Source organism: Musa acuminata, chromosome BXJ2-2 (assembly GCF_036884655.1).
Source record: "Musa acuminata AAA Group cultivar baxijiao chromosome BXJ2-2, Cavendish_Baxijiao_AAA, whole genome shotgun sequence".
Lineage (NCBI taxonomy): Eukaryota > Viridiplantae > Streptophyta > Magnoliopsida > Zingiberales > Musaceae > Musa > Musa acuminata.
Genome location: NC_088339.1, coordinates 30,938,051 through 30,955,468, shown reverse-complemented (window position 1 = coordinate 30,955,468; position 17,418 = coordinate 30,938,051). Strand labels below are relative to the sequence as shown.

Sequence of the window (17,418 nt, the reverse complement as noted above, 5' to 3'; positions counted from 1 at the left end):
GTTTATTATTAATGCGTTATAATAGTAAATATTTAAATGTCTTGGCAACTATAAAAAGGCATCCGCAAGATCACAACTTTCCCATTCCATCAGTCATTACAGCAAACGGTTTCGCTGTTCAAACAGGTCCTCCATTTCAGATCTAGCGTTAGGGTTTCCTCCTCCCACTCCGCCATCGAGATCATCCACCACGCCCCCGCGATCGATGTCCTCCGCTTCTCGTTCTGTGGCGGGGTACGGTGCCATTCCCACCGCAGCGCCCGCGCGGGCCCCCGGAGCACCCGCCTCCCGCACCGTCGAGATGTTCTCCCGCGCCAAGGAGCGCGGTAGGGCCCTGGTGGCCACCCGGCGGCCGTGGCGCGAGCTGGCTGACCCCTCCGCCTTCTCCCGTCCCTACGGTTACCGCGACGCCATGGCCCGCGTCCGCCGCAACCTCGCCTACTTCCGCGTCAACTACGCCCTCGCCGCCCTCGTCGTCCTCTTCTGCAGCCTCCTCTGGCACCCCATATCGATGATCGTCTTCCTCGCCGTCTTCCTCGCCTGGTTCTTCCTCTACTTCTTCCGCGACGAGCCGGTCGTGCTCGTCGGCCGCACCCTCGACGACCGCCTCGTGCTGGCTGCTCTCTCCCTGATCACCGTGGTTGCTCTGGTGTTCACCCATGTCGGATTGAATGTACTGGTCTCGCTTATCATTGCTGCTGTGCTCATCGGGCTTCACGCGGCATTCCGCATCACGGATGACCAATTTCTCGATGAACAGGAGGCGGCTGATGAAGGCTTGCTTTCGTTTGCCGGATCCTCAATGGGGGAGGCTTATGGCCGGGCGTGATCCTACTCACTCCCCATCGGAGACGGATTTGTCCTCTATTATGCTGAGATGAAATTCCCAGGAAGCATTTATTGATGCAAGGTTGTGACGGATTCATCGGAGAATGCATGATCTTATTGCTAAATTGGATCATATTGACTATGCCCTGCATCTTCACCTTTCTGGTATCGAGATCTCTTAGCACTTTTTTTTTCTTCAAGTCAAGTTCTTGATTCATATTGTCTGATCTGATAGTGTAGTAGAAATCCTTGTAAATGCTTAACTAGAGAAAATAAACTATTGAACTTGTGTACCGTGGGAAAGAATCTTCATTGAAGAAAGGTCGAGTTTGAAGGTGAGCCAATCTTTGTATTATGTCTCTTGTTCATTTCCTTTTCAGTGGTTATGTATGGACCTTATTTGTGATTTTCTATGAATGCTGTGTTTGACATGGATAGTCTGAACGAGCCATTGTTCTTCTACATCTCATTTAGTTCTCATCATTTTTCAGTAATCGGTTGATCTTTGTTTCTGGCTGCTAATTTGTTAGGATCCATCGAAGAGGTTCAGATATTTGGAGATTGCAATGCGCTTTTTGGAATTTATGCATATGTCAGAGCCGTGACTGCTTAACGATTACGTGGTGTCTAATCTTACAATAATCTATATGTATTAGTCCTATATCATAAGCATGTAAGACTAAGATTGATTTATAAGGACCTGATGAGTATACTACCATCAATTTTAACTTAAATATTTTGATTAGTGACTTAGGTCAAACGAAGTTAGTGATCTAATCGGCTCATTAGGCCCGGGTCTTAATATTTGGTACATGAGACTTAGCATTGGGGTATAGTAAAAGAGCTCGAATAGGAAAAGACTATCTTTGAACGAGTCAGAAGATATGTCACGGCATGTTAGTCTTCTACAGTCAAGACCTTGTGCACACCATATAATCTTGCATATTAGTCCTTCTACGGTCATGACCTTGTGGACACCGCATAATCTTCAACAATGATGCACTCTGTTACCACTACAGTGCTTGCTTCTCATCATCTGATTATTAAATCTGTTTCTTCTGGGTGGAAAATTATGTCTGCAAGAAACTCACTGTGGATTATAAATGATTGTTTTGAGTTTCATTTGGGAGGAAAATAGATAAGGTTTTATTCTGCAAGTGAGAGCATAAAATTATGATGAGCAGAAGACTGGGTGGAAAACATTTTTCAGATGAAAATGGTCTTTGTGAATCGACTTCGTGACGGTAAGATAAAATGCATGAATTGGCCTTTGGCTTAATCACTCTAGCAACCCAAGGCATCCACCACGCGTCGTGTTCGACAACCACCGATGGCCTGCTCTTCGGCCAACCGCACATTTGGGCACGGGGGGCAATCCTCCGCATTCGCCTCCACCCCCCGAGGGGGCATCGGCGAAGCGTCGAAAGCGTGACGCCCTGAGTGGTGACAACCTTCTGTCCTGTTTCCAAATTACATTTCATGCTTTCCATGCTTTTGTTGATCTCTATTTCCTTTTTTAAAGAATGATATAGCAAGAGCTCTACAGAATATTGCTTTGAGATAATTATAACCGTATGGATGATACAAAATGTACAAAATGAAACAAAGCACAAAGCAGACAGATACAGATGATATGATTTAAGCCTAGCTCAAGATCACAAAGAGATTCCTTGGTTGTTATGTTTGACAATGTTTATTCAAATACTTTCTTATCCAGAGCAGCTCTACTTTTAACTCTTTTACATTACTCAAATAGTAATAGCTACAAAAGTATTAACCTAAATTTCTAGACTTTCATCAAGGTCTGGTTTCTGATGCCTGTTTGATATTATTTTCGTTTGTGCATATGGCATGAAATTACTTGCATCGCATGGATTAGTTTCTTATGGATGTACGTAGCACATCCATATTTTGAAAAGAATTTCTGTAATTTTATCATGATGATGTTTATCATCAATACCCTCGATACTCCGAAAGCAAATTGCCAATCTTCATAGAGGTACCTGTGCTTGTTCTGCATGTTAACAGAAAAGCCTTGGGCATCAACAATACTAGATTTGATTGATATGTAAAACAGAACTAGTTCAATTATTGCCTTTAAATCTTATCACACAATAAATTTTATAGAGTTTTGATGATCCATGTTGCTCACTGCCACTAGCAGCTTGATCTAAAAGGAGGCTATCTGCATGGAGCAGTAAAACAATATGTGCAAGTCTTTGAGAAGACATGGTTTTCACATTTTTGTGTTGAAGTTGCTCGCCCTTATTTTATATTTTCCTTTTTGAAATCTATATATCTCTACTTAAGTTTTACAACACTGTTTCTTTGTCCTACCTGTAGTGAATTTTATTTCAGCCCTTTTTGCAGATTCAAGAACAGTGGTGGCATCCTAAGAAGTTTATTTCTTTGAGATTTCAAAGCCTAGAATTGAAGCCATAAAACCTCTTGCATACCTTTTTGACATAAATTTCAATGATAAACTCTGGGAAGATTGTATTTCCTTCAATTCTTTTGTCATACGTTTCTTGAAGTAATTTATTTTCCTTGATAATTCAAAAATAATTACAGGTCCTAATACGCATCTGCAAAATAAGAATACCCCTTCTCCGACTCCACCCCAAGAATGGAGAGGAGAAGAGTAGGCAGCATCGGATACCACTCAGGGGATCCCCGGACGTCTCTCGATCGCAAGCAGAAGCCGGCAGGCACCACAAAATTCAGCGGCCTGCATCGGTTCAACGCTTCGCTTGCCGGTGAGCGTTACCTGAAATCGACGCATTCTTCTGTCCATGACTCGTCACTGCCTTTGTTGAGGACCACAGGTTCATGCGAGCAGTCCACCCAAGCATGTGTCTGATACGTTTGTGTTGACTGTGAAGTCCTGAGAGCTTTACATGGAAGAGGAGTTTGTGGCTGGTCCAGTGCGTGCATGGTCACTTTCGCCTACATGCTCAATAATGGCTGCGGTACATCCACCTTGAGCAGTTTCCAGTCCCCATCGTCTCCGAAAGATTTGAATCCCTTTCCTGGAAATAGACCAAGAAGATGTTACATGAGTTGAGAGCTTCGTGGTAGATTTTAGATCTCCACAAGGTAGAACAAATTGCCATCCTTAGTCATCGGGAAGCCAATTCCAACAAGTCTCCCGTACACTCGCTCTGCAGTCTTCCCTTGAACCGGGACGGACATATCTGGAATGGGGCAAGTGCTCAGAATCTAACAAGAACAGAGTTACAGCAGCATCTGTACAATCTCACAACATCAAGCACAAGAAATGTAGTGAGGGTGCCCAACCACTTCCCTTCGGTCTGCCTATTTGCGTTAAGGCTTTTCTGAATGCTAAGCTTGGACGAGTGCTTAACCTGATCTGCATCCTCCATCCCCTCAACATCAGACCAGAATCCGATGACGGAAGAGATACCCAAACCACACACACAGCGAGCAACACACCAGCAGATGACACCGTGAAGAAAGGAAACAGAGAACAGAGACCACTGTTTCAAGGGTCTCCTCCTCCATGGATCCTGGAACTTACGAAGAAGAAGATTATTATTACAGACAAGCTGAGGAGGCTCATGAATCCCCCCCACCGTCATACCATGCAAACACTATGTCTCCCAGCTCTGCCTTCAACTCCTCCCAGCAAAAGTCTTCACCTTCGCTGCTGCCACTATCGCCGCTGTCTTCGAGTTTTAGCTCCACTAGCAGAAGCGGCGAGGCCACCTCCAATACCTCGACCGACAAGATCGACCCCCACCTCGCCACTGCTGATCCCTTTCTTGTCTCCACCATGTAGCCCAGTTTCTCTCCGGTCGCGTCGATCCTCTCCATGATCTTCTCGACGGACTGCGTCGAAGTGAACCTCTTCTCCTTCTTCTTCTTCTTCTTATCGCCGTCGTCGAACAGCCCCGAGAGGTTCAAACCCGACGACAGGGATATGAGCTCGAACGCGTTCAGGATGGGAGTGAGATCGTTTCTTGTGGTCGGAGGAAGGTGCGCCATGCTACTGAGCTGCGAGTCCAGGCTCAAGGACCGCTTCAGCCACGGGTGCTCCATCAATGCGCCGATGGTGATCCTGGTCTCGGGGTTGGGGTCCAGCAGCCGGAGCAGCAGCCGACGCGCCGACGGGGAGACCCACGGCGGCAGCTCATACTCGCGCTTGTGGATCTTCCGGTACATGAGGACGAGGTTGGCGTCGTCGAAGGGCAGGGAGCCAGCGAGGAGGACGAAGAGGATGACGCCGCAGGACCAGGCGTCGGCCTTGGCGCCGTCGTAGCCCTTCCGGCGGATAACCTCAGGGGCGGTGTACGCCGGGGTGCCACAGGCGGTGTGGAGGCGACCGTCGCGGAGCTGCTCGGGCAGCGCGGCCAGGCCGAAGTCGGACACCTTGAGGTTGCCGTCGCGGTCGAGGAGGAGGTTCTGGGGCTTGACGTCGCGGTGGGCGACGCCGCGGGCGTGGCAGTAGTGCAGGGCGGAGACGAGCTGCTGGAAGTAGCGGCGGGCGACGGACTCGGGGAGGCGGCCTCGGCGGGCGACGCGGGCGAGCAGGTCACCGCCGGGGGCGTGCTCCACGATGAGGTAGATCTTGGACCGGGTGGCCATGACCTCGTAGAGCTTGAGGATGTTGGGGTGGGAGAGGCGGCGCATGGCGGCCACCTCGGTGAGGAAGCTGCGGGACAACCCGGAGTCGACCAGCTCGGGCTTGTCGAGGACCTTGACGGCCACGGCGCCACCGTCTGAGAGGGAGCGCGCCAGGTAGACCTTAGCGAAGGTGCCGCGGCCGAGGAGGCGGCCCAGCTCGTACCTTCCGAGGAGGACCTCGGAGTGGCGCTTGGCGGAGTTGGGATTGGGATTGGGTGCTGGGCGGTGGTGGTCCATGGAAGGAGAAAGAGAACAAGAGACACCACAGCTCAGAGAGCGGCAGTCTCGCGCTCTGTTTCCTCTCCTGTCTGCCCCCGTTGGGGGGTGGGAAGAATTAAGTACAGGTTGTATATATGTACCAACCAAGGCACCGTCGCACCCTTTTCCTCCATTGCCGTTTAGCTTTGTAGTATATTTTAGATTCATCTCAGCCGCCCCGACGATCTGATATGGCCTCGAATCACACGCGCGGAAAAAGAAAGATGGTTTACGCGATATCATATACATAATTCCAACATCTCTCTCTCTCTCTCTGCGCTAATTAATCATATTAGACGTTTCTTGACCAGCTTTGATGGAAAATATAAAAGGATTGACATAAAAAGTATGGAATTTTAGGTTGATATTACGTAATAATATGGAAGTCTTCACCCGATATGGAAGAGGGAGTAGAGGAAGTATGAGAAGAAAAGGAACGGAGACGAGGAGAAGAAGGAAAGCTACGGTAGAGTAGGAAGGAGGAAGACGAGAACAAAGATGGCATGAGAAAACTGTCTCATGCGAAGCTTCCGGGCAAGTGATTATTGAATCCGTGACGCTCTCCCTGTAGGTATTTGACACAAACCTGCAACAAAACCTGGGCATGAAACGAGAGGGAAGATTCTTGGAGATGATGCAATCTTGCAGGTTATGGAGTCTTCCACCTTCCCATGGGTTTTTTAGAGCTTATTAATGGTAAGCACAGCTTGACGGCACATCACTGACGAGGAAACCTAATTCGTTAGCTAACTTAACTCGTAAAATCTTGAATTCGATCACCTTCGTCACTTACCTTATACAAAAAAAAAAAAAAAAGAGAGAGAGAGAGAGATATTAAAATTAGATTTGGAAGATCAAAGTTTAAGTCTAAAAAATAAGTTCTTATATAAAGATAAGACTATTTATATTTATTTCTTTTAGATTTTGCATTGACAACAACCACATAAATAATTTTTTGAGCTTTTGAGTCCTGACAGATATCAGTAGCAAAAGACATCAATTATTTCATGTACTTATGCTTTCTTGTAAAGATTATTATGGAGTCAGGTTTGATCAATTTTGATCTGAATGAGTTATAATCTTTGAAAGATTCATCTGTATTTGCATTATAGATTCAAACAATCATATATAATGTTTCTGCAGGAGATGCACTTTGCTTGATGGATGCTCTCCAGCTGACTCCCAAGATTATGACACTTATGAGGAAGCTACATGGTTTTGATTTGTTAGCATGTCCTTTCCATTGGGGTGTGGTTGATTCTTGTTAAGTGGGTAATGATCACAAGAAGGAGAATTGGACCAATTCCATCATCTTACATCATAAAAGGATGGAATTGACTGTCCAACTCCTTGTAAGGTGTGGTGGGAGTGGCATATCAGTGTATCAGCCATCCACACACATGCCTTGAAGAATCTCTCACTCTGTCTGATTGATATTAATAATGGCCAACTTAAATTGAATTGACTGATAGTGAGGAAAGGACAAGGTCCCAACTTAGTCTAGGGAACATGATGGCATGTTGGTCCTCTGGGACATGTACTGGTGATAGTGAGTTGCTGTGTGGTTTCTTTGTGTCTCTTAGTAGATGCTTGTGTAGCTACTGGTCACATGTTCTACATACTCATGCAAAGTTGCAATTCCATGGTTCATGAACTAATTGTGTGAGAGAAAAACCTATTTAATCACTAAATGAATACATGATAGAGAAAACATGATTTGACTAGCATTAAAAGCATAAAGATCTCATTAGTCTGAACATTGACCATGTTCTTGCCTTTTTGTGGTATGGAAATATCTCTTAGGCTCACATTGTCAAATATGTTTAAATGTAGACAAATCATGTTTTCAACATTATCCCATCTGTAATCTCCACAAATATATGACATTATTCATCTATTTTTTTGTTAAATATGGAAGCAGCTGACTGCCTATATGACAACAAAGTGGGTGTGGAAAGAAGCTGCTCTTTGTGGCTTTGGTTGCTATGGTCATACTTCCACTTAGCTACAAGATATCAGAATTTGCATGAGAATACTAAGCATATGATTGTTACCTAAAACACTTCAACTCTCACACTGAGTTAATTGTATTCTGTCTATGACACAATCAACTTGATTTTTTCCTCCAGCAACTCTCTCTCTCTCTCCCCCCATATGTAGGAGTTGTATTTTTTGGAGTCAACATTGAGTAGTTGAAGATGGTATCTAATACATTAAGACAGTTTATTCAGTTGAGTTAGTAGGATGTCTCATTTGTGTCTTCTCTGTTCTTTGTCCTTTTGAATGGCCAATGCTCAACAAAATGCCAAGAGATTCTTTGTATCATATGGTGCTGCATAGAAATGTTTTATGATGCAAAGATGTTTATAGCAGCACAAAACTACACTCACTCTCCAACAAATAGGACTTGTAATGATGGTGGTTCCACCAATCACCAACCATGCACTGGTGCCTTTTTCCAATTTTGACAAGCTATGGAGAATCATATGATGCATCTTATGTTATGAAACATGGTAGACCAGTTTCAGCAAATGAACCAGTGAACTCCAGCTGTTTTCTCATCAGAGATTGTTGTATATGTGCACTTCCAATTAAGATATTTGCATGTTGCATAGATTGATAGGTAGGAAGAACACCAGGTGGAGTTCCACCCAGTGAAAAGATACTCTTCCCACAACTGACAAATGCTTATAAGCTGAAGATAAATGGAAATTGTTTCTGAATTCATATGTCATAGAAGCAAGTGCATGAATCAGCTTCAAAGAGCCCCTGTGAACTCTGGCCAAAGCTGAAGAGAAGGTTCCATCTTATTTCTGCAAGAAGACAAAGTGGTGGATTCATAACATCTAAATGTATGTACAATAATGCTTACGGACCCATTCATATATGTAGTTTATGCAAACGGTGGAGGTTGAGGTCACACAGGTAGACCCCTCCTACAATTGCTGTGGTTGTCCACTTGCTAAGGAAGAGTTACTAGTGATGCATATTGGTGGACCACATGAAAGATATGAAACAGTGAATTTAGATCTTAATAGAGCCACTAGCAGGAGAGGATTAGATTTCCTTCCAAATCTATAATCTGGTCAACTTTCATAGATCTAAACAAATCATAATTAGTAGTATTATTTTCAATGATTCATTACTATATTCTCCACATCTGAGATTGAGGTTGCTTGTAATCATAGTTTACTGTACTGGACAGTGAAGCATTATGATTGAATACTGTGCAAATCTGGAAGACTCAACTAAGTATGAAAGTCATCTTGCCAACCACCACTAGATTCTTGGCCTTTTGTGGTAGTCCAAATCTTGGTGGAGGTGATGGTGATGATGATGATCAACTACCAAGAATTTGACATAGCTGCTTTTTAGCTACTATAACTCTTTTAAACAGAAACTCAAATAAATTCTTCTTGTGAGGTGTGACAATCTAAATAATTGATGCTTAAGCTCAGGTTAATAATAGTAGACTCAACTAAATCGAAGAATTACATGAAGGATTTCACTTCCATTATAATCTTATCAAATTTAAATATGATTCCCCTATAGAACTCTTAGGACAAGAGGATGGATGCTCTTTGGGGGCAAAAACTATCTTCAAGCTTAGCTTTGTAAGGCTTCATCAGAAATATCAGAATTTTGTGAACAGAAGTACTGAATGCTACCAAAAATAAGTGCAGGATATATTTTCAAAGTGTATATTTGTCCCTTTCAGATTGATAAACGATCATGATAAAGACAAAAACGTAATGACAATATAAGATTGTCATTCTATATTTATCTTTATCATGATCCTCGATCACATATCCAGGAAAACAAAAAGACAGAGCATTATATTTGGCCTGCAATAGGAAATAAGAAGTCTACCTGAAACTGAAACTGAAACTGAAACTGGTGGAAGTAAAATATCTATCCAAGACTGGCCCATCTTCTACAAATGATCAGATCACTTGGGTGGAAGACAATGAAAAGGACATGGTGATTTCATTCCTCTAAGAAAGACAATGACATGATAAGTTGTGATTACCATATAACGCATGCTTGTAATTGTAATGCATGACTCCATATGTAGTTGCATTGTCCAAGCTGTTCTAAGCTGTGTACTACTACTTCAAGGACAGGATTCTCTATTAATTCTTATTTATATGATAGCATATATGCGTTTCATGATTTGGATATATAAAAGACAATCGAGTATTGGATTCTCCTTTCATATTCATATATCTGCAAGCTGCTAAAACGGAGATGATGTGTCTATACTTATTTGGAGGCATCAATAAGCTCATCAAACTGAAATGACAAGTTCTGAAGCATAGCTTAACAATCATCATAATCATGAGTAAATCTCTCTCCCACTCCCAATCCTATAATCCATTATTTCCTCTTCCTCTCAGACCCCAACCTTCCTTCCATCTCCTCGCCCTCTCCCTTTTAATCCTCTCTCTTCTCCTCCTCCAAATCTCTGATCCAAGGCAACCCGAGCATATCTTTTCTTCTTCCCCTCCTCTGACTGTTCTCTCTCCTCCTCCCTCTCACCTAGCCACTGCCAACAGTGGAAGGACAGCTTTCAAATGAGACATATCCAAGAATGTCTCTTGAAATAATCCAAGTCCAATCAAACTAAAATCCATCATATTGCAAGAGCAATCCTCGACAGTGACTGAGCCATTTTCCTGTGTTTGTCCCTTCAGCTTGAATCTATCTCATTTCTTGCAGCACAATAATTGTTTTGTCTGCATGCAATACAATTTCTTGCAGCACAATAATAATTGTTTTTAACTATACTATCTTGTTTTATCTGCATGCAATCTCACACTACCAAAAAATTGGGGCCAACGCTGGCCGGTGCAGCTTCCTTTCATTCGGTATGTGGCCCTCGTCATGATCGAGACAGACATGATTGGACCGGTAGATATTTCTACTGTTGCGTATGACTCCAGATTGAGAACTTTGGCCCTTCCTCCACCCAAGGATCAAAACATCTATCACATCATACAAAAGATTTCAGCCAAGATTCTTCTAATAGCAACATGGACATGTCTATATAACAAGTGAGGAATATGTTTCCTATAGTAACTCTCTGAAAATTGAAAACTAGAGAAATATGTTCACTATCAAAAATAAAATGTGAATTTTTGGAAAGTTGGAATTTCCAACCCTAACTTTTCATCATTGCTGCTATTACTGTTGTGAGAATTCATCAGTTCCATGGATTTTGTATAGCTTCCTCTTGGATCTCATGCTTCTTACGTCTCACATCCTGCGTAAGTATGATGAATTAAAGAGAAAAAGCTAGAAAACCATCTGTTTATAGGAGATTGAACTCGTAAACCTCTTAATTATTTGAAGTGAAGAATAACTCTGTCTCTCGCAGTAGTCCAATGCTTTCTTCCTTCTTCTTTTTTTAACTTAAGCTAATGTATTACGAGATAATAATAAGCCCATTGTCATAGTTGGAGCATCAAATTCTCGATGAGAGGAGGAGGTTTCTCTATCATCTAAGATTAGAGACAGTGCTGGTAAGCAAACAAGTGTTCCATGGGTTGATGGAGAATTTGGAATAAAGCGGCAGACAATTATTGTGTGACCAATAAAGATCTCTTTGAACGTATATATGAAAGCAATCCCAATTCTGCAATCAAGTCTCGATAAAGAGGGGCGATGTTCTTCTTGCTTCGTTGCGGAGACTCAGTGATCACACAGGGAAACCCCACCTGCATGCATCGTTTGACTTGCTGTCTCCCATGCAACGCGATCCACAGGCACCAGTCCTGCACACATTTTCTTGCAGTGTCATGATAGGGACAATTAAATTGATTTATAGGACTTTAAATTGATTAATGACTGAAGAATCTTCTTGGGAAGTTGATCTATGATCGACGATGAAGACAACAGTTCTGCATTTATTAGGCTGCACGTAACAGGCTGAAAATAAACCTCTGATAATGCATGAAGCACAAACATCTCAACCAACGAAGACTCTTACCACTACTGCTCACCAAAAGCTAACAATTGTACTTCTCAACCCCACCGGCATGCAGTCATCAGCTATCAATTGCATGATATCCAACCTAAGAGTGTACTCAACAAAAAGCTAATGAACTCGAGTAATTATTAATAGCTCTTGCAACGGTTAGATTTTGTGACCATTTATAATCAAATAAGATATATAATTAAATTAATTATATTTTAATAATAGATATTGATCAATAAAAAAAATTCATTTAAAGTATGATTTCTTAGGGGATGCGCTTGATACGAGGAACTCTCATGATAATTTATATTAGACCCTCTACTCTCGTCTATAAATAGATAGGTTCCTTAGGGACTAAAAGATCAATGTTACGTATCTCTCTCGACCTAAGTGGTCTTGTGAAAAGATAGGAAGAAAAGAGAAAGATCTAGTTCTCTTTACAGATTGACAGCAATCTTGGATGTAAAAACGGTATTTTTGTAGATCATACTAAAATTTCTTTTTTAGATCACATCAAAAGGTATGTATCGTAAAATCAGATCTAATGTTATTTGATTTCAATCATGATATAAAAGATTATTTTCATATTTATTATAGATTTTATGCTTACAGCACCTTTATACTTTAGTGTCTTAAGCTTTGTTCATATTCCTCATATTTCTGCCAGTGGGGTGGAAGGGTTTCTTTTACTTTTTCTTGTTGCTTTTTTTTATTTCAATAAATGTTGATGATCTGAGAAATTATGAGAAGCATTGAGATTCTATTTGTGTCCGACGGTTCGGGTAGACGGGTTCATGACAAGGCCCTGCGCGGTCGAGCCCGACCGATTGCGGGCTCAGTGAACCACGGCGGGTTCATTTCGGCCCAGCTCGGATGCCAGCCGCACATTGGCACGAGCCGGGTTCAAGCCCAGCCTATATATATATATATATATATATATATATTATACTCATTTGGTGAGACATACATCTCACCAAATGAGTATAATACTATTAATTTTTACATATGATGTAACATATCTATTATAATTATCTATAACTTATATTTACATATGTTTCTATTAAATTGATTTATTGTCACAATAGTTTATCAACAACAATAATGATTGGGCAATTGGGAGACATGCTATTTGATCTACTTATAAGCCTAGCAATAATCAAATTAAGCTATATAAGATTAGACAACTCAACCTCGTAAGTCAATTCACAGTGACCAAAACTTGACGGTGATGATGCACACTAATCTTACAGTGCATGCCTCCTCCATGTGCAACTTTGACTGAGCTCAATATTAAATAAGGAGATCGATACATTTAACTATAAGTTTGAGTGATTGCTCAAAGTAAATTTGAATTTTAGGAGTAGCAATGCATAAACAAAAGGAAAAGGTCAACACTGCTGTTTGGGTACACTCGTGGAATCATTTTTTCTAGTACATTGTGCCAAAGTCCACAGCAAAATCTACTCACATGTCTCAATAATAATAATAATAATAATAAATAATAATAAATTATTTATCGTCTTTTACTATCACATGATTAATTAAAAAGAAAGTGACTCGTGAACAACTTTGAGAATAAGTGCATATGATTGACAGCTTGAGAGATGGAGTTATAAAAGTTAGAATTATTTAAGTCGAGAAATAATTTAGTTTGCAAAGGATCAATCTAATTATGATCTCATATAGCTCAATAAATATCTATATAAAAAAATAAATTAGTTGTGAACGATGAACAAAATACTTTTATCGCCTTGCAAAATATGCAAAAATTAAATAATAACAACCTTTAAGTCAATATTTAGATTAGTTTTGATAATATAATATTTAATTGAATGATCACATTTAAACAATAGCTAGATGTGATTAAACTAATTATTTTGAATTAATATTATTTGAAGAGCAATATTAGTGTTTGGAGGGATGCATATATTATACCAAAGTTTTAATGACAAATGAATTATTTCCTTTTTATAATATATCTATCTTTAACAACTAACAAAGTTTAATGATCTCTTTGTACAATTATTTGTAGCATCACTCAGATCAATCATGAGGCCTGCCTGCCTCGTATGATTCTGACACCCAGGTAAATTTCCAGAATATAAATCATGTGATACAACATGATGCTGTGTAATTTAAAAGGACAATGTTTGGTGTCTATGGACTCCACATGAAATATTTATATCATTCGATTGTGATGTTATGTAAGTTGTGTCTATTTAGATCGACATAATCAATGTTGTCATACTTGTGGTGAAAGATCGACATAATACTTTTCTTAGACAAATGACTGACTTGAAATCTTAGGATTCAAGTGCAAGTTCTACAGTCTTTCCACATCGTTTGACTTATTCTCATTGGATCTCGGGAATGCAAGTCAAATCTTCGGAAAGTGAGAGTTGAAAGTGCATGTCTCTCACTCTATAACTTTTGCTTCGATTGGATCTCGAGAAGTAGAATACTAAATCATCATAATTTTCTTCCTATTAAAGATGCTTCTCACAAGATCCAATATGACCATCTAATTTCTTCTACATCTTAGCTTTGTCAAAACACTAATCAAGATCACACAAGTGTAAATTAGTAAGAACATTTCTGTGTCTACTAAACCATGATGCGACGGAGAATCCAAGGAGTCGATGAGTTTGTGACTCTCAACAGTGTGGCTATCAGAATCACAATAAGTTTCCATGAATTTTGTTTTTTCGTATTATTAAACCCTAATAATTCTTACCAACTCTTCTGTACAGCTCACCAAAGCGACAGTTCTTTCACGTGGTAAGTGTGTCTCTAATTGCAAGAAATTGTTAAATAATAAAATGCTTCTCTTACCATGTTGTCGGATACCCGATTATCTACCTGTTCTATCTGCGCTGCAAAGGGTGGGTTGCGAGAAGGGTAGATTAAGCGGGTCCCGGGGTTCATTTAAGGGAAACCCCCAGCCGTCGCACCTCGATCGTTCACGCGCAAATATTACTCGTCCAGATGGCACTCGCTTGTCCGTTCAAGTGGGCGGCGGGAGAAACAATACGCCGCCCTCGCGCGTAAGAACGTAGCGTGTCGGTCGTACGCAGCATTAAATCGTGCCCAATCAACTAAAAAATTTCCTCGAGTCCGCCAACTTTTTTTTTTATGGTGGGTCCCACGTGGTCCCCGTTCTTCTTTCCCAGTCGAACTTTAGGTATGTCGCAACGGGAAGATGCGTCGTGCGGTGTTGACTGAAGGAAATTTCTACCAGGTCGACGCCGATTGCACACGCGCTATTATTACTCGCTCGGATGGCAGAGGCTGAGCCGTATATAAGTAGCTTTAGGAGTAGAATACTCCTATTTAGCGTAGGAAAAGAGAGTATCATTGTTATAAGCATTAAATCCGTCCAATTATTAAACGAATTCGTAATAATATAATAAGGATATGACAGAAGGAAAATATTCAACCTCGTCGGCTGTGCCAGCCAGAATGTATGACGTCATCCACATATTTTACTTAATTTTCGATCTTCCTTTTTTTTTTTTTGACGTTATAAAGGATGATCCCAAAGGCTTCGTAGATCTCCTCCCAACCTTTCCACTGCTGCTGCTCCGTCAAGAACTTCCTCTTCCTCTTCCTCTTCGAGGTCCATCTTTTATCTTCGTGTTCATCTGATCTCTCTGTGTTACGTGCAAATTACAGGATCATCTGAATTTTTTCCCTTGTTAATCTGCTTTACATAATTTTCCTTTACTCCTGCAATCGTTCTTTTGCTGTAGAAATGAATCATGCGTTGATTTAGGAAGCTTCTCATGCAGCTGCGTTTTGGTTCTTGGTTTTCTTTCTCTCCTTACGGGGAAATCTTTTTGAAGCAATACACTCTGCTTTGATTGAGTTCGGGTTATAAATGTTCCAGTAAATGTTACATGAAGATTCCTGGGAAGAAACATCTCGGATTACTGCTAACGCTTCCAATTGTTGCAGAATGGGTAGCACCGGGCATGACGGAACCGGTTATGGAGCACATACGTACGAGGACTTGGAGAGGGAGCCCTACTGGCCTTCCGGGACGCTCCGGATCTGCATCACCGGCGCCGGAGGCTTCATCGCCTCCCACATCGCCCGGCGTCTCAAGAGCGAGGGCCACTACATCGTCGCCTCCGACTGGAAGAAGAACGAGCACATGAGCGAGGACATGTTCTGCCACGAGTTCCATCTCGTCGACCTCAGGGTCATGGACAACTGCCTCAAGGTCACCAGTGGTGCAGATCACGTCTTCAATCTTGCTGCCGATATGGGAGGCATGGGTTTCATCCAGTCCAACCACTCCGTGATCATGTACAACAACACCATGATCAGCTTCAACATGCTTGAAGCTGCAAGAATCAATGGCGTCAAAAGGTTTTGTGGTTAATCTTCTGCATCTCATCTTTCATCCCACGCGAGTTTGTCTTGTGTCATCCGCCTTCTCTAACATGGATCTGCGAATGATGCCTTGCAGGTTCTTTTATGCTTCCAGTGCCTGCATCTACCCCGAATTCAAACAACTGGAGACAAATGTTAGCTTGAAGGAGTCCGATGCATGGCCTGCTGAGGTTAGTTGTCAAAACATCAAACACCTTGGATCTTACGACCTTGGAATCTGAACTCTTTCATTGCCTGCAGCCTCAAGATGCTTATGGCTTGGAGAAGCTGGCAACCGAAGAGTTGTGCAAGCACTACAACAAAGATTTCGGCATCGAGTGCCGCATCGGAAGGTTCCATAACATCTATGGCCCCTTTGGGACATGGAAAGGTAGTAGTAATACACTGGCTGTGGTCTCTACTCATCGAAGACGAGTGTTTGTGGTGACACCTTGTACTTCTCTGAGTTGTAGGTGGAAGGGAGAAGGCACCTGCAGCATTCTGCAGGAAGACTCTCACCTCTGCAGATAGATTTGAGATGTGGGGTGATGGACTGCAAACCCGATCCTTCACCTTCATCGATGAATGCGTGGAAGGTGTTCTGAGGTAGATCTACACAGCTATACTGTCAGTCACTCGTAACAAACATGCTTGGCTGTTCTTCCTGAGTGATGTCTGTTACTCGGTGCTTTAGACTGACCAAGTCGGACTTCCGAGAGCCAGTGAACATCGGAAGTGATGAAATGGTGAGCATGAATGAGATGGCTGAGATAGTGCTGAGCTTCGAGGAGAAGAAGCTTCCCATCCACCACATTCCTGGCCCGGAAGGTGTGCGCGGGCGGAACTCCGACAACACTTTGATCAAGGAGAAGCTCGGATGGGCTCCGACAATGAAACTTAAGGTATCCACAAGAGTGATTTGATCTGTTCTTCCACACAATTATGACAAAAGGATTCATGCTCTTTTCCTTCTTCCACTCGCACAGGACGGGCTGAGGATCACATACTTTTGGATCAAGGAACAGATCGAGAAGGAGAAGTCTCAGGGCCAAGATATATCTGTTTATGGATCATCCAAAGTGGTGGGAACTCAAGCACCGGTTCAGCTGGGATCTCTTCGTGCAGCAGATGGAAAGGAGTGAAGCGGGCAGAGCTGGGCATTGATCTGTTGTTTTATTAGTCATTGCATGTTCCATGTCATACAAAATAGATTTCTTTCTGAGCATTCAATTTCTGTTGAGGAAAGAGAGATACATTTGAATGTTATGCATGAGAATAAAGTCAACCTGTTTCATGTTAACGTTTGATAATTTGACATGATTTATATCGAATATTTT

General features: G+C 42.0%; 3 protein-coding genes across 3 annotated transcripts; 2 read left to right on the top strand and 1 right to left on the bottom strand.

Moving 5' to 3' along the window:
- Window positions 1-69: 69 nt before the first annotated feature.
- On the top strand, window positions 70-5,863 carry LOC135606024 (PRA1 family protein F2-like). Its single transcript, XM_065096727.1, has 2 exons — window positions 70-993; window positions 3,400-5,863. The coding sequence occupies exon 1, from the start codon at window positions 206-208 to the stop codon at window positions 827-829; it is 624 nt and encodes a 207-aa protein (XP_064952799.1). The 5' UTR covers window positions 70-205; the 3' UTR covers window positions 830-993; window positions 3,400-5,863.
- Window positions 4,301-5,709, bottom strand: LOC135606023 (CBL-interacting protein kinase 4-like). The gene has a single exon (XM_065096726.1). It carries the CDS (start codon window positions 5,707-5,709, stop codon window positions 4,405-4,407), a length of 1,305 nt encoding a protein of 434 aa, XP_064952798.1. The 3' UTR covers window positions 4,301-4,404.
- A 9,300-nt stretch (window positions 5,864-15,163) lies between the features above and the next one.
- LOC103975282 (GDP-mannose 3,5-epimerase 1) lies at window positions 15,164-17,412 on the top strand. Its single transcript, XM_009390203.3, has 7 exons — window positions 15,164-15,323; window positions 15,662-16,078; window positions 16,179-16,272; window positions 16,343-16,472; window positions 16,555-16,687; window positions 16,776-16,983; window positions 17,068-17,412. Exons 2-7 carry the CDS (start codon window positions 15,663-15,665, stop codon window positions 17,221-17,223), a joined length of 1,137 nt encoding a protein of 378 aa, XP_009388478.2. The 5' UTR covers window positions 15,164-15,323; window position 15,662; the 3' UTR covers window positions 17,224-17,412.
- Window positions 17,413-17,418: the final 6 nt, after the last annotated feature.